A 24,605-nucleotide genomic window follows, 5' to 3' on the forward strand; every position below is an offset into this window, starting at 1 on the left:
AACAGGTGTATAGTTGAAGTAATGAAAGTTCACTATGAATAGAATGGTATCTGTTGTGTTGAATTGACATCCACGACTCATCTTACCGTTTCTGTATTGAAGATACCTGCATGCCAACTGCATACAGATTGGATTACATACTACTATTTTTTGTGAATGAGCATTGTGTGTCATATTGCGACAATGGGATCCCATTATTCGTTGCCTATTGTCGCAGTATCGCACACACTCTATCGATCGGTTATTTGCGTTTTTGTCCTTTTATCTCTTGTCCTAACCGTTGATAAACGCAGTATTTCATTTATCTTGCTTGTAGTATGAATGTACAGAAATGAGGTGGATATTCCTTTGTAGATTCCATGTAATGGCGAATGCCTTCAGAATGAGCAAGGTAGCGGAAACCCCACAGTTCCTTTGTTCATGTTCCATCATATTCTCGCACTCATTATTAGAATTGATACCTCTCATCCAATTGAAGAAGAATGGAAGCGAATAGAAAGAACCTGTACAGAAGTGGTAATTCTTTTCTTTTTTTTGTTCCAGTAGTTGCAAAATGAAATTAGATGTTATTCAGGACGTGAGCAGCAAAAGAAAGGAACGATTACGAGGAATGCTCAGCGAACGTTGTTTGGAGAGGAATTACCTCGCGGTCATGGTTATAAAGGAAAGTTATCAACGAAACTGTCGTCGTTGTATGATGAACTGATGGGACGAAATCCAAGAAAGAGACAAGGTCGTTCGACTGAGTCTTCTCCTTTATCTACGTCCAAACGCTTGTTACTATGTTCCCATCGTAGTCCAGTTGGTGTCATAGGAAATGGTCCCTTTGCTTGCCTTCTTGTTGAGAGACTTCTGTCAAAGCATCACCATGTTGTTCTTACTCATAAAGAAACTTTCTCATATGTCCAATCGGATGCTTCATTTACATCGCAATTGGCGTTGCTTCCAGTGACAGCCCTTCAGTACCAACCCTCGCTTCCATCCTTTCTCAGTCAATGCGAGGTAATATTTGTTTCTGTACAGAATAGCATCATGTTTCACGACTTTAGATTGCGTCTGAATCTGCTGCCTTTTCATTCTATACCAATGATCATAATATTTTCAGTTCAGCTTCTTCACAACATACAATCATTGATTGTAGTATAGGAGATTTAACATTTTCAAATAAGGTCCATTCAATTGCCTCTTCGTATTCAATTCCATACTATGATTGTTCCATTTTCCCTCTTCCAACTACTCTTCAATCATTTGATAAGAATCCTGTTTCTATCTTCTTAGGAGGTGAATTCTCTCCTTCAGAGACAGTAGGATCAATTTTGTATTCGCTTGGTTCTGTATTGTTTGGAGGACATAAGAATCAAGGGATTATCTATAAGATGATTGTTTCTGTAGGAATTAGTTTGGATGATGTGATGTGTAGCAGTATCTCGTAATTCAAGAGCAGGCTTTGAAAGAGGTGTATTCTACTGCTAGGAATTTGGGTGTAACTGATTCTAAGTTACTGGGACGATTGCTGAGTATGTGTGCTAATCCTACTACAATTATTGAACGTAATTTGTCATTTCCAACAATGGATGAAGAATCTCAACAGTCTACAAAGATTCCCATAGGCGATCTTATTGAGCCGATCAAACATACTTTGTAAGTGAAATGAGAAGTATGATATTGAGTGCACTACCTTCTTCTTATGCTCCAGTCACTTCTGTTGCTTGTCGAATTGGAGAAGACGTAATTCAAAGTAATCGAAGTGATCAAATCGATGTTTCCCAGGTGTGGAGACCCATTATGTAATGTATTTGCTAGTAGAAATGAGAGTACATAAACAAATCTCATTAACAATGAGTTACTCTCATTCTGACTTCCTATCTGTTTTCAACAAACATTATACCCAGAAATACTATACTTTCACAGTGAATTCCTAATTACGTTACTTTGTCTTTGCTTTTTGTTCCTTCAATCTATACATCATACTTCTAGCTCTTAACTTACTCAGAAGATAATTCTTCACTTTGAATCAAACTTTCTAATCGCTTTTTGGTCTCTTCCTCCATCACACGAATATCTTCAATGGTCAAGCCATCCCATTCATCCATTTGAACGATCATCTGACACATGGAGCGCTTGAAGATCATTTCCTGTTGCTTTCGAATCAAAGATTCTATGATCGTCTGCAACCCAAAATATTTTGCTGTAATTGTTACTGTCTTGTAACACCACATGATGTGAGGAACCGAATGCTTCTCATACCAGCCCTCTTGCAAGGGACCGATATTCCGCTTTTCACTGTGCCAACGAGTAATGTCTTCAGATTCCTTCTTTTCTCTCTTGGCAATGTCCAGAATAATTCGCTCTCGTTTCTTGAGAGAAGCAGGATCTAGATTCACAATGTTCTCAATCGTTCCCTATATATCGCTCATCCATGTCATATCTACATCCTCGTCCACATAGCGGGATTCAACTGTCACACGGAAACGATCCTTGGCAAAATAACCATTTGTCATCACTGTCATGCAGTACGGATGACAATTCCACGCTTCTTCAACTAAATACAATGCATCTTTGGGAAGTACAGCCTTGACAACTGAGGGAAACATAGATGCGAGAAGATAGTGCTTTAAAGTATACTGACCTTTTGCTTTGGGTACAGTAATTCCACTAACAGGAGAAATCCCCATATGACCATCTGTGTTGTCAAACCTAGGATTCACACTCATTCCAAAATAAAACGGTTCATTCTTCAGGATAATCACTCCTTCACCTCCTCCGGTCACATTCTCCTGTAACTTCGTGATCATGAACAGTTGCGCAATCTCGAAATCAGAAACCTGAATTGGTAGTGGGATTCGGAATTCAACAATCATCTAGACGATAAGAAATATGGCTTTTCTTTCGTACGGGATCTACTGATCCGTCCAGTGATTCTTGATTATCAACCGGATATGACGAACAATGGAACAAGACATGAACGGATCAATGGAGACTGAAAATAAGGTTATCAAAGGGATATACATGTAGTATTAATAGTATGTGTTGATGATCTCAGCATCTAAAATAATCTCCTCTCTTTCATGGATTAGGTGATATTGTACTTCTTCTCTAGCCATGTATAATCAATCCATCACGTTATGGCGCCAGTACAAAGTGGATTGCTCAGTGATACCATAATAATAAAGACTATTGACTAACCACTATTCCATCTGTTCATCACATAAACTTAGATGTTTGGTTCGAGAATAGCGAGGTTACCACGTCCGTTTATTCGACAGAGCGCGGTTCCCAACTCTATTAACCAGAACCTTCGCCCTAAGATTTCGAATTGTGCTTACCATAACTCTGTAACCAATTCAGGGATGCAGAATACGGTGAACCATTCGTTCTATTTTGTTCCCGATACTTCTGCGTAGTGATGTCGCTAGTGGTTGATTGGTAGATTCCAGGAAATGTACCATTATGCTTCAGGAGTGGCAGAAGGTAATATGCAAACGGGAGTTATGCAGCATGGTCCTTTGGACGCCACATCACTACGGAAAACGAAGGACGACATCCTGCGCACTATGTCGTCGATCAGTAAGTCGGGAGGGAATATTGAAGACCAAATTCAGTTGCTACTTTCTCTTCCCTACGAGTTGGATATCCGTGACTATACGAAGGCAATTCAGAGTTGTAATAGTGTTCGTTTATCTTCTTTATTGATGAAGGAGTTGCATAATCGTGGTTTGACTCCCGATTTGCTCCTCTACAATGTGTATCTGAAGAAATGTGAAGATTTCAAGGCAAAAGAAGAGGCATTTGTTGGTTATCGTCAATTACTGGCTGATCACATCATGCCTGACAAACACACAATTATTGTGCTGATCCGTTGCTGTCTGCAAAGTAATAGTCCAGAAGAGGCCGAGCATGTCTTGGATGATGCATTTTCTAGGAATGTGGAGGTTAATAGTTACATGTTTAACCTCTTAATCGATTATTTCGCACGGCGAAATCAGCCTGGGGAAGCCTTTCGCTTGCGAATTAAGATGAATTCATCGGGCATCTCTCCTGATGAATATACAGTCTCCTCATTAATGGCTGCTTGTTGTCCTCAGCTCCCTTCTCATGCCGATCTTGCAGTGTTACTAGAAGATGTGAAATCAGCTCCTTTGCCTGCACGTTCAGTGTGTGTTAGCGCCCTCTTTTCTGGTATTGCGAAGGCTACTCACTTGGAGAATCATTTGAAGTTGCGTATTATTCTGTCATTCTTTGATGCATTACGTTCCCGCGGTTATATTCTTGGTCAGCATGCATATACATCTCTGATGGCATGTTGTGCAAAGTTAGGTGTATTAGATCAAGCAAAAGCCTTTCTTGATGACATGCGTATGTGTTCAATCGAGCCAAATCTATATATCCTAACAGCTTTTATAAGTACGTGTAGTCGAGCCAAGGATTATGAAACAGCTCTTCATGTTTTTAACTATATGAGGAGTTGTCCTGATACTCAGTGTCAGCCGAATAAGTTCACTTATGAAGCAATGTTGATTGCTGCAGGGAATGCTGGTTCATTACGTGATGCTCTATCAATTTATCATGATATGATTGATGAGGGTATTGTTCCTGATACGTCAACGTATGCACGTATGATGATAGTGTGTGGACTATGTCAGGATTTAACAATGGGTCTACAATTTGTGGATCTGTTTGCACAGAAGCATTTACCTCGTACTTCATTCTTCTATCATGCTTACATTGATCTGTATTCTCGTTGTCACCAACTGGAACCTGCGTTACGTGTATTAGAGGAGGTGAAGGCCAGTGGGACTGTGGAAGCAACACATCATCATTATGAACCCATTGTACGTCTCTTGGTAGAACAGGGGAAATGGGAAGAGATTGATAAATTGGTGTATGGATGGAGAGATGTGAGTTATTCGGCACTTCAATACTTGATTCTAAATGCTCATCATCAAGGAGAATGGAAGCATGTGATTACTTTTGAAGAAATTATGATTCAAAATGGACAGAAACCCTATGCTGCTTTGGTACCTTTGATTGAAGAAGCTAAAAGGAATTTGTGGAGGAATGATGAATCTGCTTCTTCTTCAATCCATCATTCTGCTCTGTCATCTAGAGCTCCTTCACTCTCACCAGTCACTCCTACTACGCCTGTTCCATTCTCTCCCATAGATTCTTCTCTTACTCCGTCCTCTCTTTCTCCTGTTACTCCTTCCACACCCAGGGAGACTACTTCTATTGTCTCTTCAGATAATGGCTCGCTCTCTTGGCACCTGCTCCGGCCCAGTACCCACTCACTCCAGCGTCTGCAGTCCAGAGTCAGTTCCATTCCCGAGTTTGTTCCGCTTCATATGCGATCCGAATCATGGACCCCAACTCCTCAACCAGACACTTTTGGAGGTGTATCCTTGGAGGATCTGGAGTATGAACTCAGTACAACCTTTGATTATTACAATGACTTTGATTCTCTCTCTTTTTGAATACCGTAATTACTCTCGAATTTGCTCATCTATGTGAGCAGATACTATACTGTTTGATACAAACACATTAGTATAGACAACCAGGACAGTGATAGATGCTTTCGTGAAGGAAATCATCGCAGGTTTCACAAAACAAGTTATGACAGGAGGGACACTGCATACACACATCTCCTTCATGGAACTCTGAGTAACACCCATAACAACGTCTAAACATCACCACAAATCATAAAACGAACAAAGACTGCGTTTTCAATTCATATTTAGTGAAATTGACAAGAGGGTCCAAGTGATGATAAGAACGGGTGAAACTCGTATAATCAGCAAGCATTAGATTACAAATAGGACATAATAATGGTAGTTGACACACAATACACTGGCATCGAGGACACTTGTAGTACGAATCCAATAATTTCATATGGCACGTACAATAATACGACGTCTAGGTGTTTATGAACCATCCCAGCATTACATTGCTATTTTCAACAAGTGGAGGGAAACCAATGATTTGCACTTCACCTGGTTGTTTGATTGTTGGAACGAGTGATGCAGAAGGAAGATCTTCTTGTTTGGATACAGGTGGCTGCAAGTGATGAAGGAAGAAATCTTGAATTTGAAAAGCAGTTTCAGGAACACAAAACGAACCGCCTGTCAGAGTAGCCAGCTTCTTATAAATGAATACTTCGCCTGAGAGACTGAGAACTGAACAAGTGATTCTCTACATCTCAGTATGCCCATATAATCCAACTTGTTCTTCAATACACCGAAAGGTGTCGAAAATATTACGAGGATCTGAAGTGTTCAACGAACTGATAACACAGAGAATCTCCTTTTTGTATTGTTCTGAACTCAAAATCATCGCATTTATGGCCAACTGAAGACTAATCTGCAATGAAAACGCTCCACTACAAGACAAATCCTAGAAATCACAAGACACAGAAAATCCAACATCCAAAGCATGAAGATGATCCGATGCTTTTCGTGACAACGGTGTTAATAGAAAGGCCTTTCGATCATGCGAAACCACAATAGAAAGCATGGACAACGAGTTTTGTTTGAAGAATTTATGAATAAAAGACTTGAGCTGATAAATAACTACTTCTAAACGAGAAGGCTTGAAGTCTGCATCCGACATTGTATACGATAAATCCAAAACCACCACTACACTTCGAAAGATATCTCGTTTCACCGGATAATCTATTCGATGTTCCCGTTCCTTCCGTTTTCGTTCCAGATCCACCTTCTCTCCTCTATTTATCATTTAAACATTTCAAAACCGTACAAATAATTCTCTCCTTTTTGTTCGTCCTCTTCTTCTTCAAATGTGTTCTCATACTTGCGTTCCCAGGGGAAACTCTGGATTTCAGCTATCCAGAATCATAGTTCATCCTATCCTACGTTCTGGATCCACTTCCATCACGGAGAAGAGACTTCAAACAAACAAGTGAGGATACATTACTAGTAAAAGAGTTCTTTTGGCTTCTGTTATAGTTCAGAATCCATTCGGATATATCAAAATTCGATTCTTTGATGATCCCGATACTCCGCTCTTCTATGCGATGGTCTCCTTACAACAAGTGATGATACTTACAAGTAATAGTGAACTTGGGAGTGAAAGCCACAATATAAAGCATACTTCTTAATTACCTTCATCAACGAATATTCCTTATCTCTACATCCAGAACAATTCCTGTTGTGTTCTTCTGTATACCAAATAAAGATATCGATTCAATATCTGATTTCTCCGAAAGATTCGCACTAGTGCTTCTATTCCATGAATATCCTTTCCAATACTAACCATTCTGACCACTAAGCTTGGAATAAAAAGATACAAAGAGAATGGTATGGAACGAACTAGAGATAATGAAAACGATCTTTTCCATCTGTAACTGTGCAGCACACTTTTCCCACATTTGTCATCTTTTTTCACTTAGAGAAACAGACGAATATAATATCATTCCTTTTCGCATATGCAAAAATCCTATCAATCACACAACTTGTCACCATGCCTCGAGAAATGATATGTCTTCAAATTGGTCAATGTGGAAATCAGAGTAGGAATTGATTTTGTGAGTTTCATGTAGTCGGATTTGAATTCTGGAAACGAATGTGTGAAGAGCATGGAATCGGTCCGGATGGAGTCCTGAAGAGTTTTGTAGAAGGAGGTGTAGATCGGAAAGATGTCTTCTTTTATCAAGTATATTTTATATTCTACAGTTTGATTGGATAGGCAGATGATGATCATTACATTCCTCGAGCTGTTTTGCTTGATTTGGAACCTAAAGTCATTGAAACGATTCAGGAATCGGATTATCGAAAGCTATTTAATCCAGAAAATATGTGCCCATTAATCTGAATCTTCATATCGTAGTTTTGTTCCCAAAGAAGGAACGGGAGCTGGAAACAATTGGGGTATCGGATATACCGAATCAGACAAATATGGAGAAGATCTGCTCGATATCATTACGCGAGAGGCTGAGGATTGTGATAGTTTTGAAGTGGATATGGCTTCGTGGACTTACTTTTAGGGGTTCATACTTACCCATTCTATTGCTGGAGGAACAGGATCCGGAATGGGTTCATATTTGTTGGAACATTTGAAAGATGCCTTTCCTCATAAACTGATTCAAACCTATTCTGTCTTTCCAAGCATGAAAGAGACTTCAGATGTTGTTACACAACCCTATAATAGTACATTGACGCTTTCTCGGTTAATTGAGTTTGCAGACAGTACAATCGTTCTTGATAATACTTCTCTGAACTCAATTGTTGCTGAAACAGCTTCTTCTGAGGCAATTACAATTAATCATGTGAATGCACTGGTAAGCAGTGTGTTGTCAGTCTCAACGGCTTCTCTTCGTTATCCTGGTTATGTGAATAGCGACTTAGTGAGTATGGTTGCTAGTTTGGTTCCATCCCCTCGATTACACTTCCTCCTTACAGCCTTCACCCCTTTGCAAGAGGCCTCCGTCACAAAAACGGCGACTGTCCGAAAGACATCGGTGTATGATGTCCAGCGTCGCTTGTTGCAGAACAAGAATTTGATGGCATCTGTAAATACACGAAGAGGAGTGTATTTGAGTGCTCTTCATATTATCCAGGGAGAAGTGGATCCATCAGAGGTTCATTCATCGTTACAACGGCTTCGGGAACAGGATACCACACATTTCATTCCTTGGGGTCCCAATTCCATTCAAGTAGTATTGGCGAAGAGGAGTCCGTATATCCCAGCAGCATCACGGGTGAGTGGGTTGATGCTTGCAAACCATAGTGGTGTGAGTAGTGTAAGGAAGCTAATAGTGAATGAAGGATAGATCTTCCAGGGAATTGGAACTCAGTTTGATCGGTCCTTTGGACGCAAAGCATACCTTCACAATTATTTAAATCTTCCACTTTTTAATGGAGATTCCAGTGAGTTTGTGAATAGTCGACAGTTATTAACCGACATTGTTGAAGAGTATAAAAAATCAGAAAGTGAAGATTATGTTCAATGGAGTATGGGTTAGAAACTGTTTGTGCAAATCAATGTTTTCCCTCCAACTCCAATGTCTTTCATTTCCTTTGGATCATGAATTGGATGGGTGGCGCTAAGTAGAGAAACGATATTTACAAGGCTTATTCATAGGGCCCGCATGAAGAAGTATTTGCAGGAAAAGAAAAGGAAACAGGATTTAGGAATTATGACAAATGTAAATCCGACTCCAATACGGAAGAGTGTTCGGAATGGTAGAACGGTGAAGAAACAATTGAATGGGAACACCTCGAACGTATGATATCAATGATGGAGTGAGATTGAAGGATATTTGGGCGCTGATGGGAGATCTACCAAAAGGTACTACCCAAATGCATCCGCAGACAACTCAAACGCTTGCACACTCCCCTCAAACCCCTTCACACAATACTGTAATTCCATCACGTTCGAAAGAGTCACTGCATTCATTTCTTCTTCCCTCCTCTCCACAATCACCAGAACCGAAATCTCCCAAATTAGTTACAGTGAATCATCGAAGTGGTTACATTGTGTTAGGATCATTGATAGTTCAATTCATTGATAATGGTGAGGATCGTACCGATGAAGTGTATACAAAGGCTGGGATTGAGTTTCAAGACGGTTCTCTTTCTCCTCCTTCACTTCCAAAGTTGCAAGTGATGCCAAGGATTGAATCGAATCACGTTCCAATCGTAGACTCCCAATCGGAAGAACACTCTGAATTCAATCAGAAAGCTCTCTGGAATGCAATGTATGTGTTATTAGCTCCATGAAGAGTTAGTGATTCGGGTGAGGACATTTTCTCTGACTCATTTCAGTCCATTCTTAGTAGAATTACTCCAGCTACACTCACACAATTCGACACATCAACGATTCTTCTTCTTCTTGAGATCTGCTATAGTTATCTTGCGAAGAATGGAGAGCAAGTTCTATTAGGAATAAATGTGCTTGATTCCATTGTCTCGTTTGTTCTCAATACCGATAATCATTGTAATGATTGTAGGTTTTTATGATGGACTATATCTGTAGCTTCGTTTATCGATGTGTATAAGAGACTAATTCAGTCCCCTGTATTCTCTTTGCTTTCCTCTACTAGTCCTCCAAGTGAACTAGAATCTGTTCGACCTACTATTATTCATATCTATCGCAAGTGAGGTTAATAAAGTAGTTATCAGGAATAGGTTGATGGAATATACTCGTTCATATGTTTGTTTCTTGAATATCTTCGTATTTCAAGATTCTTGCTTGATCGAACAACTCATCACATGTATTGTTATTCCAACAAACAGTTATAGCAAAAGGGATTATTTCATCATTTGATTCACAATTTCATGACGCTTTCCCCACTTCCTTACTTTTTCGTTTAGTTCCCTTTCCTCCTCCTCTTGCTGTCTCGCTATTTCCTGCTTTGCCTGCTTTGCCTGCTCTCCAGCTTCTCTCCAAGCTTTAGAAGCTTTCGTATCGCCTGCAAAACTCGGTGGATTATCCTTGCTAATAGCTCGGGATTGCTGTGTTTTCACCTTATTTTGCTGTGTTTCAGACATTATCTTTGAACTTATCGTGTCCTTCATATAATGAGGAGGATTCTTGGGGTCCACTTTTCGGATGGATGCTGAACGAACTGGGGTTTTGGGATCCTCCCTTTTAGTGAGATACTTAAATGACATAGTTGGACGCATATACCTTGGGAGCTGCGGGCCTCCTGGTTTAGAACCATCATGTGGCTTATTGCCAGCACCTTTCACAACACTGATTCTTCTATCAACAGATTTTACAGGTAATGATTGGTCTAGGAGCTGCGGGCCTCCTGGTTTAGGACCATCATGTGGCTTATTGCCAGCACCTTTCACAACACTGATTCTTCTATCAACAGATTTTACAGGTAATGATTGGTCTAGGGGCTGTGGGTATTCTTCTGGTCTACGACCATCTTGTGGCTTGTTTCCAGAACCTTTCATACCTTCGTTATTTCCATCAGGATTACGACCTAATAGTTGGTCTACTGTATTTTTAATTCTAAGAATATTCTGATCAAACTTACTTGGAGTCAAACCATCTTCATACTCTTACTATTCTTCAGCCTTTAAATCCATATACTTCTTTTTCATCAGTAACGACGATGATACCTTTCTACTTATACATTTCTGACCTTTGTGGGATCCCAACATGTTAACAAACAAGAAACCACCAAGATGGTTTGGAAAACGGCGTAGTTTCGGGAGAATTCTGATATACAGTAATTCCAGAAAACTCTTGTCCTGCAACTCGAGACTGAAGACATCTACAACTTACCACCACTACTCATATGCACTCTTCGACCACAGTATAATACTCTTTGATTACACCATAGTATCGCTTTTCTGGTAGACCAGTTCCTAGAACAATCATGAATCCTTGAGGAGAGAAAAATGGTTTCAAGGGATTATAAAGGAGTTAACAAGTCTATCGAAAACAGGATATGGCATAAGCAACCTGAGGCTTTACATGTCCATCATTAATTACAACATCAAACTGTAGTTTTCGTGCTTGAACAGCAGAGATATACGTTCGAAAAGAGTCAGCAGACTGCATCTGATTATGCCGTTCTACAGTGAAGCCGTAAGCATACACAATCTCCACGTTGGAATTACCCTCAAATTGCTTAGTCATTTCACTATTCCATTATATATCTTCTATTAAATCACTTTCGCATTCTTCCATCCCACAAGACAGTGATTACTTTCCGACATAGTTTAATCAGTACTCCTCTCACAGCACGATGGGAATAATGCAAACATACATCAGTAGGTTTGATATACTTTCTCATAATCGCTAATTCTTGCTCTAAATAACAATCATTGTAATGAACCCCATTGACAGCATGAGGCTGTAAGATCATTCGCGAATCTTCTGTTCGTTGCAACCATAATGGAGTATACTCAGTTCGACCCATGTACCAATGATTTCCGATTCGATCCAAATTCCACCTCACATCTAGATTGCTCCGAAACCCCGCTTTGGCTCCATCTTTGTCAGTCTGATGAACGATCAGAACTATCCATCACAAGAATAACAAGGTCACACTGGCATTAGTCGTATCGATCAGATCTATTTCATACTGACGATGATACACAAAATCAACCAAATAATTGTCATATCCAGGTCGACCAATCACAATATCAGGAATTGAACTCCATGGTATCGTATTCTTTGTAAAGAAGAAGTAATCTTCAGCATCCGTCTGGAACAAGTATCCCTGATTAGCATACTTTGTGATCATCGCATCTTGAGCCTCAATTCCTGAAGGAATAGGCTTAATGTTCATATGATCATAATTCACTCTCCGACCTACAAAAAATACCTTCGATTTCAGGACTCCACGTTGAATCTTCTCAGCAAGCGAATTCAATACAAGAATCAAATCAGAATGGAAGAGCAGATCTCCATTGCAGTAACCATAAAACACAGAGTCGTAGTGAGATTCCACATACTCCACCATTGGTTTGAACAAGGGAGTACCAAAAGGATTTGTTCTACAAATAAGGAGTTGGGATCACAAGAACTGGACATTGTGAATGACATGAATGTTTTTGAGATTCCATGCCGAGGAAACTCCTTTGTTATCGAAGAGAACCGTCCGAACGAAGGGAGCGAAAGAATTAAGAACTTTGAGCGAATTCAATTGAATCATCTGTTTTGCAGGATCAGTGGATGCAATTACTGTAGTAGCTACTGTTAGTAGAGTTCTAGAAATGATGAGGTTATTTTAGAAATACTTGGTAAATTCAATCTACGAATCATCTCGCCAACTATTCTTCACCTGTTTCCTTTTCATATAATCAATGATAGGGTATTGTGACGAAGAGATGAGAGGGAGAGTGGGAATGAAGGTAGGGTTGCTTTTAATTTCTGTAGGTGGAATCGTTGTTGCTGCTACAGTTGGAATCAAGGTAGTCATCGTTGTCGGATTCACCTTGACTGTAGGATTTACCATGATTGTTGGATTCACCTTGACTGTAGGATTCATCTTCATCGTTGTATTCACTCTCACCACTGAACTTATTCCACTGCTTGCAATGGGTTGAAAAACAGATCGAGTTGGCATACGACTAAACAAAACAGATGGAACCGGAGAGGGACGGTGAACCAATGTGTGATTCGAATATTCCTACAATAGACACAGATAAGTACTCCTACTATACCATGATTTTGCAACATGGAACTATGTGCCTAGTAACTATGAATCCAACATTACAAATTACATTTTCGAACACCCAGACCTATTAATTAACGATAAAACAAAACACCTACAACTTGCTTCCCTTCCACAGACAAATTATTCAATCGTTTCTACAGGGATCATTTGTAGAAACAAAAGATACACAGAGAAAGATACAAAGCATCCACATCGGGAAAAAGACACAATAGCCAAAAAAGGAATACAGTCGACTCGTTGTTACCATCTCCACACAAGAATAGAGATGAAAAACTGTGAATCACCTAATGACAAAAGTGAAAATGACAAGGATACAACGCTTCGGATCTCTTCTATCGTTCAATGTGAATCATTTCCTTGATCCACAGGGATTCATTTTGAATGTCGAATTCCCGCGATTCTATTCTACAATAGTTTTCTCTACTAACTTGAAACACCTTTCGTAATGGTACGTTTGTTGACACTCACAAGCGACTCTAACCTTTTTGGTAGGCTCTTGTTAATCAGGGAGAGTTCCAGCACATTCTCCGTGTGCTCAACACTAACATCGATGGAAAGCAGAAAATCGTGTATGCTCTGACATCTATTAAGGGTATTGGTCGTCGTTTTGCCACTGCTGTGTGCAAGAAGGCTGAAGTTGATATCCGCAAGCGGTACTTGGTGATTCTATATGAAATGATTTTTTAGTGCTGGAGAGCTGAGCAACGATGAAATTGATAGACTGATTGCCGTTATCTCGAGCCCTCTGCAGTACAACATTCCCGAATGGTTCTTGAACAGACAGAAGGATGTTGAGACTGGAAAGTACAAGCAGATCGTTGCTAACAACCTCCAGGCCAATCTCCGTGAGGATCTGAACCGTCTGAAGAAGATGCGGTAGGAGAAGATGTGAGATAGTGATAGTTAGTGCTAACCGTGGTCTTCGTCACTATTGGAACTTGAAGGTCCGTGGTCAGCACACCAAGACCACTGGTCGTTTCGGAAAGTCTGTGGGTGTCTCTGCTCTGCCAAGAAGTAAAGATACTGTTGATGCGACTGAAAGGTGGATGGAGTGTTTGTTGAACAAACATAGCACGAAAATTGCCGAATTCGTTCACTCAGCTCTCTCTCTAGTTCCCGTTCCAGTTCTGAAACAGTTCGTGCCCTTCGAGGCATTGGGTCGATTGGCAATAACTGTAAGGGATTCTGATAAGGATCTGAAGCTACCACTGTTTCTGTTGTGATGTGTCCATGAGAAGTCTCCTCTGATTCCCCATCGGGATACAACTGCGATACACGAGCCGACGAATGATACGACAGCTGTGTGATAGAACTATTCGAGAAATGAGAAGCCTCTGTCTCTGAGGAGTCACAATCTTCATCATCAGTAAAGTTGTATTGGGCAGCATTCACAGCTTTGTGATTCAGTACAAACTCTCTTCCAGTGGCTATTGCTGACAACTTGTCAATCGAGGGAGTCGGAGCTGGTGGCTGTTTCGATTCTGCTAATGGTCCTGAAACAGTCATATTCCCAACAGGAGATAATGGCCTTGAAGTGTGGACCTTTTCTGTTTGCATTGGCCGAGATGCCAGAGTTGTCCCAAGAGGATTTGGAGAAATGTAAGAGAGAACGGGGGACACAGCAGGATTGCCATATTCGGACTGTTCTCTTTCTCTCATCAATGCCTCCACAAAGGCATCATCTTCTTCCTGTTGCTCCAGAACACATGGCAAATGTAATGAATCAGACATTCGTGGTTCTTTCATTGTTAGCGGAGGTAGAGCTAAGGGGTCCGTCACATTCACATCCTCAATTGGTGTCTCTTCGACCTGTTCTGCTGAAACCAGCTCTTGTACACGGTTGGGAATAGGAGTAGTTGGTGGAGTAGGAGTATGCGATAACACGCGAACAGAACGAAGTGTATCGTAATCATCCAGTTTGCCTGACAAGAACAACTCCAATGTACTTGCATCCATCTCCAAATCCTTTTCTAAACTATTGGTAGGTTCTAAAGCCGGCTTGGGAGGAGACTTTGATAGTGGAGGTAGCATTAATGATTGGACATCGAGAACTTGCTTTGAAGATAACTGAATGGCAGAACCACGAGGAGAAGGATCAAGAAGGGAAGGAGCGTCCAAAGAGTCGCCGACAGAAGAAGCAGGCAAACGACCACTTCCATGAGAATGGAGATATATATGAGGTAGATCCAAATCTGCTCTACAATGAAAACAACCTAAATGAATTACAATTGGCTTAGTTTATCATAGGAGAGGGAACGAAACAATCTACATTCTTAGAATCTGACAATATACGCACCTTGGAGAAGTCTGCCGGAATTTCTACAATTCATTTCCTAACACAATGCTTACATTCCATGCTTTGCAGTGATATGTGTTTTTATGTTTCTCAATGTAATCTTGTTGTTCAGGCGTTCTACCAATTACAATAGTCATATGAATCACAACAAGGATGATAAAAAATCAGAATACATCAATTCGAGTGTCCTTGGTCCATCTCTCTACTCCTCACTTCATGCATCCTATTCCTACCAAATCCATGATATAGGGCCACACAGAAGTCTAAAAATTCGAAAATCAGTGAGTAGCCGAAGGAAATGTGGACAAAACAAACACCCAACGAATGCTTCTTCTTTTGATGCCTTCTTCGCTTGCGCAGATTCTCGCCTTCTTCACCGAGATCTCCCGTTACCAGACTTGTATAATCAATACTATCAACAGACCAAGTTCTCGGAGCACGCCCACGTAAAGCCTGATCAATGGACATCGTTCTTCCCTTTTCGACCAATTCTGTATTTGCCTTCTCTGTAACAATCCCCAGACTCTTCATTTCCTCTGACACTTCTGGAAGCGATATATCTTTTGAATCCTTCACGATCGAATACAATTCCTCCTTCGAGTAATGAATGAAACCACCCTCATATCCAGCAGGTTTGGACACAGTAATTACTAAGGGAAGTGTCGAAGGACCCATCATTTGGCCATAATAGCCGAAACTATGTTACTATGCAAAAATAGCACCTACTCTAAACCATTGGGCAAACCAATACTACCCCAAGATGTAAAACCTCCTTCAGGAGTGAAGGGAGAAGCAGCACTCGAGAGTTTCCGAGGAACTTGACAAGCATTCACTTGCTTCATCAACTCCTTCTTATAGAACTCGCTCTTCATGCGAGCTTTCACAGGTTCACCCAGAAGGGACGAAGTCTGTAAGACCGAAATGGCTTTCATTGCCTTTTCTTCATTAGGATATTGCAGGAACCAACTATTTGCAACCTCCTTCTTTATAGTAACTGTTGGATCTTGTACTAATCTCGCAACATCATCTTCTGTTGCCTGTTCTGGAATATCCCGTAGGATTACTGTCCGGCGTTCAACTGGAATAGCAAGTCGAACCATCGAATTATCTTGAGATAGAGAATACTCGGGACATGCATTCAAAAGCTCGATTAATTGAGAAGATGAGTCCTGCAAAGACGGTTGGTTTAGAAGAAAGGACAAAGGCATGTATCCTTCCTCATCCAACTCTTCCAAGAGTTCTGGATGCTGAGCAAGCGCCTGGATCGATAAAAACTTCTCTACCTATGCCTCATAAACAGAATACATCCAAACCTCCAAGAGAAGATGTTGGGTGGAATCGCTTGTTGACATACTTGGAAATACTGAAATAGAACAAAAACAAATTGAATCTCCTTTGAATAAGTGAGATATTGACAAAGAATCTTTCATCGATGAAACTCCCTTATTCAATAGGTATCTCTATCTTTATCTAAAGACTCTCTAATGGTAGCAAATCTCCACCTTATATATCTGTAAATATCTAACAAACAAATGAGGTTACATGATCTAATGTGAAAAATGAGGAAGAAAACTCTGTTTCGACAAGTGAGAAAATGCTTCGAGCCACTTATTCAGTACTTCAGAACTCTCTACTGTGAGTTGTACCGATAACGGATATCTAAGGCTAATCGATCGAAATCCTTGCATTACGCATGAACAGCAAGTTGGAACTTTCCACGAGAATCATTCTTGGAGATACTGAATTCCTCTAGCAAGATTATTCCAATCGGTTTGGATCCCGATGTAAAGGATTCTTCCGTTTCGTAATAGGACAAAGAATCGGTTAGCACAAAGTAGAATCGTTTTTGTCCAATTTTATATCCAATATTCTCTCCAGTAGCTAGTGCATATCCCTGCATAAGGACTTGATGATTCGATGGAATCATGACAATCACAAATTGTTATTCTGGAATAATCCTATTTTGAGTCCGTTTAGAAAAGGATTCAAAATAGGATTGGAAGAGGAATTAAGTATGTTGTTGCCTTTTGGTGTATTTGCCATACTTCATTGATTTAGTTAGTTTTGGATGGCAGTATAATATACTGTTTGAGTTATGATTTTCAAACAAACAACCTGCTTTTCCTACATATGGAGTGCTGAAAAGGCAAACAGTGAGGTTTCTGACTTGCTACAGATATCACTCAAAATTCATTATCTCATTTGGTGTAGACAGAATCGGTTGTTTGTGGTAATTCTTCTGTTGTTTCCTTTTCATTATGGAATCATCATAACTATCTCAGAGTCGTTTGTTGACAGACTATTTAATGCAAAAATAAACATTACCACTTCATTTCTCTGTTAACCCCAAATATTCACATAATTGTTTGTATGCAGACTCTACACTGTCGTAGTGAACGATCAATGAAAAAGGAAGACGATGAGCTAAGTCCATCTCCTTCTGACTATTCTGTAAACGCATCTGAATCGTATTTTCATCTTCACTACCACGTTTATGTAATCGTTGGGACAAGACTTCCAAACTAGGTGGTTCTAACCAAATCCAAGAAGCACAATAACCACCTTTCATCAAATCTTGTACTCCTTGAACATCAATATCCAAGACACAAACACGATTCCTCTCAATCACGTCAATCACACTTCGTATAGATGTTCCATATAAATGACCATGGACACATTCAAATTCCAAAAACTGTTTCCTGTCAATTGCCTTTCTCATGGATGCATCGGTAGTGAAGTGGTAATCAATCTATAAATCATTCATGTCGCAAATATAGCACTCCATCCACTTCAGAATCCCGTTTAGGTCGAGTTGTATGACTAACAGAATAACCATACCGTTCTGGATGCCTTTTCATTAACTGTTTTATTAGTGTAGTCTTTCCAACACCACTTGGACCACAGACTACAGAATGATCAGTCTCAGTCAATCGTCACAAACTAGAAGTGACTTTGGTGTAATCACTTTTGACATGTATTCTGGTGACAGAACCCGATTCATTATCACCAGCAAATAATGATGAACTTCTCCTCCATTCTCGTTGTTTTCATTATTTTCTTCTTTTCCCTGTCAATTCAACAATTGTATCATGCTGCTTTGGAAAAACAAGAACAAGCATGTCATTCTCTATCCTGCGGCAATTGCACATTTTCAAAACCTAGTGCAACTGTGGAAAAGGATATTCCTACTTCGGGTAACCTGAGTAGAATGAAAGTAGACGAAGATAGTCATTTCAAAACTGTTAATCCAACCTACCCTAAGAGGAAGATAATATTCAAGGAGAATGAAGCCTTTGGAATAGGTAACGTATATCGATCATTAGCTTCTGTATATTTACTCTCCCTTGTGACACATCGTCAGTTTTTAGGTAGAACTTGGGCCTACCGCCTTATTTGTAGTTGATTCTTCCTCCTATTTTCTGTACTTCAAACCAAATGTTTCAGATATTTATCCTGTCGATTCTGGAAGTAAGAGTACATAGTATGGATTCCTTTGTAGCTTATTGTATCAATAAATCGATGATTTGGTATGATCACACCATTGGTGATTATTACCTTGATAAGAGCTTTACTGGAAGGAATCTTAATGAATTATGGAAGGAAGATTTAGTTGTCTTCAACTCAATAACTGATATGAGTCACCTCATTTTAGACAATGAGGAACACATGCAGGTGATGTTTAAGTTGGGAATAGCGAAGAGCTCATCTGATTACAATACTCGACACTATGAACTGCTTCACTATGCCTATCAAGTTCTCTTCATCAATACTGATGTGTTTATGGCAACATTGGATCAATGGAGACCACAATTTCGGAAACATCGTATTGGAGTTCAGTTCCGAACTGGAGGAAAACTAGCAAATACTCGAGAGGGCGCTGGATATCTTGATTTAGGGGATATTCCACTGTGTGTGAAGACGATTCGGGAATATTGTCAGATGATGAATTATACCATGGATGTAGTCACAATTCATGTGTCTACAGATAGTGATGATGTGTTAAAGGTATTTCAACGGGAATTTGCAGATAGTGTGTTCATTCCTCCATTTCATTCTGTCTCTCACACTTCGTTCGTTATGTCCAGAAAGCGTTTTGAGGGTTACTACAGCGCATTGATCGATATTGCATTGTTACGAGAGTGTGAGTACTTGATATTGACCTGGTGGAGCTCCTTTGGCTGGGCCAGTGGTATGCAAATGAAGGAATGGAATGGTGTTTATCTGTTGCATGGGCAACCTAATGTGAAGAAAGTGGTGCATCTCATTCTATAAGAAACAGACAAAACCAAAGGTTGTTGTGTTGAAAGAAGACTTTCCTGTTTCTTTTTCAGGCGATTGTTGATCACAAGCACATCCACCAGGACAATTACCATTAACAAAACAACAAGACGATATCCCCATTCGACACCAACTCGTTTCATAATGACTCCAACAAGGAGTTGGATGGTTTGACTCACAATCATATACATGAACATGATCACACAAGTACACTTGTCAACATCCTTCCCAAAATATGTCATTGCAATGGTAAGCAATGTAGGAAACAAGGGTGCAATGAAAAAGCCTGATGCTATCAAGCAATACACTCCCTTCTCACCCAAAATGAATCCAGTCACAAACACACAAATCAGTGTACAGATATAAATAACAAGAGATCGAATTCCTCCAAGTCGATCAATCAAGAATCCACTCACCAGACGAGAAATAGTGTATACAAGGAAAAAGGCTGATACAAAACCTGCCCCTTTGGTTTCAGGGTCCCAACCATACAAATCGCGCAGATACACTGGAGCCCAGTTCATGGTAATGTTTTCCGTACCAGCGATACAGCCTTGTGCTAAGCCCATCAGCCATACAACTGGATGGCAGAGAGCAGTTCGGATTGTGAAGGTTGACTCAGATGAAGATTCCACTTCTTCTGTTTTAGATTCGGATTTGGGAATAAAAAGTGTGGCAAGCAGAGCTGTTCCACAGATACCCAAAATGGCAATAAGAACACCACGATAACTCATCTTCAAATGAAGACTGATAAAACCTGTAAAGATGGGTCCGATTGTCGCTCCAAGACCATAAAAACAATGAAGGAGATTCATCATTGTCGCCTTGTGCGACTGGAAGAGAACCGTCGCCCAGGTGTTGATGCCCACATCCAAGAATACCATACCAATTCCAGCAATCACCAACACTGTTACAATACAACCAATGTGTACAATAGCGATACCAACAGAATATGACAACACCATGATAAGAAATCCAATCGATAATGTCCATCGAATTCCAATCTTAACTGTGAGATAACCAACAAAGAGAGAAAACAGCGTATATCCTAATGATGCAGTAAAGACTAATAAACCCTGATAGTCATACTCTAAATGATAGAATTTTTGGATCAAAGGAAGATAGACTGATTTGGAAGCATCTGTACCACCAAAGGCTAAAAAGGCATAGTAACATATAAAACAACATGCCAACTGTTTTAGCGTATATCCAAAGTAAGTTTTAGGGGGTTCAGTTTCCATTGAAAGGATTTGTGTTCTTTCAGAACACAATTCAAGATATGCAAGTATCAAACAAACATAGAATTTATTATTCATAAAGTAGTCAATACCATAACGATTAATAATGCAAACATGCTTCATATCTCGGTAGGCTTGATTGTAATCAATACCATAACCAACCTATATGTTCGTCTCCAGGATATTCCTACGATAAAGAAGTTCGGAATAACAAAGCCACAGTAATTACCTTGATATCCATTACTCAGAGGAGTATTCTTTTCAAACAACACACATGACTACTATAGATAGAACCATTAAATCCCTACAGAAACAGATTTTACCCCATATGAATGGAAGTATGGAATGAGTTCTGACATTGTTTTGCCTGTATCTATGATATCTTCTACAATGATCACATTCCGTCCTTTCAATGATTCCATATTGCATCCCTCGATCTTTACTAGTTGAAAACACGATCAGAGAGTCCTACCATTTCCTGTTGATGAAGTTCCTTCATAACTCTTGGCTTTCACAAAATCATAGGAAAATTGGACCTTCAATACTTGCAACTGGCGAACAAGTTCAGAGAAAAATGTGTGAGCACCCTTTCATATAATCACTCTCCAATATCTACCTTCAAGACGCACAACAGATGCAAACGCTCTCCAGGAAAATCCTGACTAATATCATAAGCCAACTTGGCAGTTCGGTCCTTGATCATTCCTTGGGTCAACAGAACATGAGCGATCTTGTCCTAAACATCATTCCCACAGATGAAAACTCACTCGGTAGAACTCTGGAATGAAAAAGCTATTTGCTGGCATAAAGTTCTTTTCAGTGAGAACTACAACTCCTTTTCGCTCATTGGGCCTTCTCATTTGTTGAATTTGACAACACTGAGTAATTGCCGTTTCTTCCTCTTTTATTTCTGAGTGAAACGCCTTTCCTTTTCATCAAAGATGAGTTATTTTTCTGGAAAGGTGTTGTTAGGAGATCTGGATGACTTTATTGCTCCTGCACAAGCCTGTTCAACAGGATTGTTTTCGAATGCACCTCAAGGAGGGGGGAAGACACAGTTGGTGATGGAAGATGATTTTGATGAACAATTTGGGTATTAGGAAGCGAAGTTAATGCTGATGGTTAGAAGTAATAAAGCAGATGTGATAAAAAGCAGTGCAACTAAAGTTGCAAGTGTTTCTTTAGCTGATTGCCTTGCTTGCAGGTAAGAAGAAACGATGAATGCAATGAGTGTGTTAGTGGATGTGTTACAAGTGCAGAGACCGTCTTAATTCAGCAGCAGAGTACAGAAACGTTTCTACAGCAGATGAAGCAAGTGATGATTTGTTGTTCCTTTGATCACTAGAGAGAACGTAGCGTGTATGTTGCAATCGTTTCGAGACCTTCTTGTGTCTCGATCGCTGACCGACTTGGAACTTCCATTCGTGATGCATATTTACGTATCCAGTCTCTTCTTCAAGTAGACATAAATTGTATTCATCAGATATAGTCATACGGGGTTGATCTTGTTCTTCAACAGGAAATTGGTGAGTACATTGCTTTGGTGGAGGTAGGATCTATTGATTGAAATCAGTGTCTCTAGTCGATTTACGAATATGAATGCCGCAAAGAAGGTTCAACAACACTGGATGATCTTGTGACCAATCCTTCCTATGCTGTTAACAGTGATATTGCTGTGTTGAAATCTGTCTGAATGAGTCATCTGTAGATATCCAGCAGAAGGTCAAGTGGTCGATGTCAACCATCTCGATCCATCCATTCCATTCGTTCAAAATCAGGACTATTTTAAGAATCCAAATACTGTACCGAAAGTTGCACCCAATGCTCCTTTCATTACCAGCAACTGTCCAGGGTATGTATAGATTGTCATGGTTCCCATTCAGGTGGATTTGCTATGCAGAGAAGAAATCGCATGCATTAGTTCCCTTCCTGTCTACAGTGCGATCTGCCCAACAAATCATGGGCCAACTGATTCGGAAGTTCCTTCCAAATCAGTGTTCTTCGCTTCAGTCAAAGGATATTTACATTGTTACGGTAGTTTCATGTTACGATCGCAAGCTAGAGGCTTCCCGAAGAGATTTCCTTTCACCTGAGGGATCTCAAGATATTGACTGTGTACTCACCTCACAAGAGATTTATGATTTGTTGTTGAAACCGTTGCCAGAGCCTGTGCCAATGCGTTCCATTCAACTAAATATTGATTGGTGGAACCAGTTAAAGATATCTTCATGTAACGATGTTCTAAGCTCCAGTGGTGGTGTGTTGCTGGCTCTCCTTCATCATATTCTTTCACAGCATCCAGAGGCGGTGATTCAGTAGGATGAGAGGAATGATGTAATGAACAGAAAACGGACTGTCCGAAATAGTGACTTTATTGAGGTAGATGTGTGTGAAGGAGATGTAACAATCTTCAAAGGAGCCTTTATTTATGGATTCCGGAATATTCAGAATCTTGTGATGAAGATGCGAGTGAGACTGAATGAGTAATTTAAGAAATAGAGACGAAAATGTTTCTATGATGCAGTGGAAGTAATGGCATGTCCCAGGTAAGAAATGTTGGGTTATTGTGATTGAAGTGGTTGTTTGAATGGAGGAGGTCAAATTCGGCCAGAAAAGAAGGAGGAAATGATGACAATTGCAGATACATTGAGTGTATGTTGAAATGTAGATGGATAAGAGTTAGAGCATGTATAGGAACGAAGGAGGAGAATTTGATCTGCAGGAGATTATTCAGAACATGCAAACAATCTATGACAATCTGGGAATTACAATAGGAAGTGAAGAGGCGTATCGATTATTCCACACTCGATATCATGTTATTCCTGAAGTCACTGTAAATTCGCTCAATTGGTAGTCGCTTTAGTGTTTTGTTTGTTTTGGAATCACGACGGAGACTGTGTATGAATGAGTCAAATTATATCCAACGATGATATGAGGAATCAGATTCATCAACTAGTGAAGGAGATTGAGGCAGTTCGAAAGGAATATGTCTATCTTCAGTTTCTAGTATCGAATTCTCTTGAGAAGTCCGATCAGATCCAAGAAAAGGGTGACAGGACGAAGATTGGACACAACCCGAACCCGACATTTGACGACTCAGCAGAGAATCTATCTGAAAGGTGGAATCAGAATTCTAATGAACTGTCACAGCTCACTTCAGAACGCAACTATCTTCAAACGGAGGCTTCGATGTTAGAAGAGGAAGGTACAGACCTTCTTGATGCTATCGAAGCAATTACTTTGGAGAAAGCTTCGATTCAGAAACAGTTGGAATCGGTCCAAGAAGAACTAGAATCGAGTAAACACTTGATCGATCACCTTATGGAGGACCGAGAACGCTTTTTGAAGGACAAGGAAACAAAAACGACTATGATAACTACATTTGAAGCATTGTTCCGTATGGCTCTTTCTCTTGGCTCATTTGTAGAACAACGAGGAGTATCATTGTACCATACCTCTGGAAAACGGCCTGAATAGTATCTAAACATAATTCAAAGAACACCTATTTCATTCCAACAAACAAATACAAGCTCCCCTCAATGACTTGAACCCAAATCTGCTTAGTAGAAGAAACCAATGACCTTTCCACCCACATGCTTGCGCTTAGCCTCCTCGTGGTCCATAATTCCCATCGAAGTGG

At 40.0% G+C, this 24,605-nt stretch overlaps 12 protein-coding genes across 12 annotated transcripts; 6 read left to right on the forward strand and 6 right to left on the reverse strand.

Annotated features, from left to right (window-relative positions):
• Nucleotides 1–364: 364 nt before the first annotated feature.
• Nucleotides 365–1,791, forward strand: JH06_3826 (3-hydroxyisobutyrate dehydrogenase; the record flags this gene model as incomplete). The annotated part of the gene is made up of 6 exons (XM_014671506.1): nt 365–408; nt 453–516; nt 547–1,017; nt 1,050–1,388; nt 1,421–1,641; nt 1,671–1,791. 6 exons carry the CDS (start codon nt 365–367, stop codon nt 1,789–1,791), a joined length of 1,260 nt encoding a protein of 419 aa, XP_014526992.1.
• Nucleotides 1,792–1,927: 136 nt separating this feature from the next.
• JH06_3827 (phosphatidylinositol transfer protein beta isoform) lies at nt 1,928–2,861 on the reverse strand (the record flags this gene model as incomplete). The annotated part of the gene is made up of 4 exons (XM_014671507.1): nt 1,928–1,958; nt 1,990–2,402; nt 2,433–2,697; nt 2,728–2,861. 4 exons carry the CDS (start codon nt 2,859–2,861, stop codon nt 1,928–1,930), a joined length of 843 nt encoding a protein of 280 aa, XP_014526993.1.
• A 489-nt stretch (nt 2,862–3,350) lies between these two features.
• JH06_3828 (hypothetical protein) lies at nt 3,351–5,471 on the forward strand (the record flags this gene model as incomplete). The annotated part of the gene is made up of 2 exons (XM_014671508.1): nt 3,351–3,400; nt 3,431–5,471. The coding sequence occupies 2 exons, from the start codon at nt 3,351–3,353 to the stop codon at nt 5,469–5,471; spliced, it is 2,091 nt and encodes a 696-aa protein (XP_014526994.1).
• A 67-nt stretch (nt 5,472–5,538) lies between these two features.
• Nucleotides 5,539–6,885, reverse strand: JH06_3829 (transcription factor IIh subunit; the record flags this gene model as incomplete). Its single annotated transcript, XM_014671509.1, has 7 exons — nt 5,539–5,677; nt 5,708–5,910; nt 5,941–6,186; nt 6,217–6,387; nt 6,418–6,718; nt 6,751–6,835; nt 6,867–6,885. The coding sequence occupies 7 exons, from the start codon at nt 6,883–6,885 to the stop codon at nt 5,539–5,541; spliced, it is 1,164 nt and encodes a 387-aa protein (XP_014526995.1).
• A 588-nt stretch (nt 6,886–7,473) lies between these two features.
• JH06_3830 (tubulin gamma chain) lies at nt 7,474–8,974 on the forward strand (the record flags this gene model as incomplete). The annotated part of the gene is made up of 6 exons (XM_014671510.1): nt 7,474–7,522; nt 7,553–7,665; nt 7,699–7,808; nt 7,840–7,966; nt 7,997–8,752; nt 8,783–8,974. 6 exons carry the CDS (start codon nt 7,474–7,476, stop codon nt 8,972–8,974), a joined length of 1,347 nt encoding a protein of 448 aa, XP_014526996.1.
• A 2,426-nt stretch (nt 8,975–11,400) lies between these two features.
• JH06_3831 (hypothetical protein) lies at nt 11,401–12,436 on the reverse strand (the record flags this gene model as incomplete). The annotated part of the gene is made up of 4 exons (XM_014671511.1): nt 11,401–11,611; nt 11,643–11,991; nt 12,022–12,285; nt 12,319–12,436. 4 exons carry the CDS (start codon nt 12,434–12,436, stop codon nt 11,401–11,403), a joined length of 942 nt encoding a protein of 313 aa, XP_014526997.1.
• Nucleotides 12,437–13,598: 1,162 nt separating this feature from the next.
• JH06_3832 (40S ribosomal protein S18) lies at nt 13,599–14,376 on the forward strand (the record flags this gene model as incomplete). Its single annotated transcript, XM_014671512.1, has 4 exons — nt 13,599–13,641; nt 13,665–13,806; nt 13,841–14,029; nt 14,061–14,376. 4 exons carry the CDS (start codon nt 13,599–13,601, stop codon nt 14,374–14,376), a joined length of 690 nt encoding a protein of 229 aa, XP_014526998.1.
• JH06_4238 (hypothetical protein) lies at nt 14,063–16,801 on the reverse strand (the record flags this gene model as incomplete). Its single annotated transcript, XM_014671513.1, has 8 exons — nt 14,063–15,350; nt 15,423–15,472; nt 15,503–15,566; nt 15,599–15,651; nt 15,683–15,712; nt 15,765–16,146; nt 16,176–16,732; nt 16,763–16,801. 8 exons carry the CDS (start codon nt 16,799–16,801, stop codon nt 14,063–14,065), a joined length of 2,463 nt encoding a protein of 820 aa, XP_014526999.1.
• A 977-nt stretch (nt 16,802–17,778) lies between these two features.
• Nucleotides 17,779–18,307, reverse strand: JH06_4239 (guanylate kinase; the record flags this gene model as incomplete). The annotated part of the gene is made up of 2 exons (XM_014671514.1): nt 17,779–18,198; nt 18,230–18,307. The coding sequence occupies 2 exons, from the start codon at nt 18,305–18,307 to the stop codon at nt 17,779–17,781; spliced, it is 498 nt and encodes a 165-aa protein (XP_014527000.1).
• A 350-nt stretch (nt 18,308–18,657) lies between these two features.
• Nucleotides 18,658–19,546, forward strand: JH06_4240 (hypothetical protein; the record flags this gene model as incomplete). Its single annotated transcript, XM_014671515.1, has 4 exons — nt 18,658–18,817; nt 18,849–18,917; nt 18,949–19,454; nt 19,481–19,546. 4 exons carry the CDS (start codon nt 18,658–18,660, stop codon nt 19,544–19,546), a joined length of 801 nt encoding a protein of 266 aa, XP_014527001.1.
• Nucleotides 19,547–19,666: 120 nt separating this feature from the next.
• Nucleotides 19,667–21,825, reverse strand: JH06_4241 (hypoxanthine phosphoribosyltransferase; the record flags this gene model as incomplete). The annotated part of the gene is made up of 6 exons (XM_014671516.1): nt 19,667–21,127; nt 21,157–21,243; nt 21,274–21,407; nt 21,438–21,552; nt 21,582–21,701; nt 21,733–21,825. 6 exons carry the CDS (start codon nt 21,823–21,825, stop codon nt 19,667–19,669), a joined length of 2,010 nt encoding a protein of 669 aa, XP_014527002.1.
• An 81-nt stretch (nt 21,826–21,906) lies between these two features.
• Nucleotides 21,907–23,819, forward strand: JH06_4242 (cytosolic FE-S cluster assembly factor; the record flags this gene model as incomplete). The annotated part of the gene is made up of 12 exons (XM_014671517.1): nt 21,907–22,058; nt 22,092–22,169; nt 22,205–22,280; nt 22,311–22,424; nt 22,455–22,514; nt 22,548–22,642; nt 22,674–22,817; nt 22,849–23,280; nt 23,311–23,434; nt 23,465–23,511; nt 23,542–23,617; nt 23,649–23,819. 12 exons carry the CDS (start codon nt 21,907–21,909, stop codon nt 23,817–23,819), a joined length of 1,569 nt encoding a protein of 522 aa, XP_014527003.1.
• Between the last annotated feature and the right edge of the window lie 786 nt (nt 23,820–24,605).

Source organism: Blastocystis sp. subtype 4 (genome assembly GCF_000743755.1).
Source record: "Blastocystis sp. subtype 4 strain WR1 chromosome Unknown seqid_0158, whole genome shotgun sequence".
NCBI lineage: Eukaryota > Bigyra > Opalinata > Blastocystidae > Blastocystis > Blastocystis sp. subtype 4.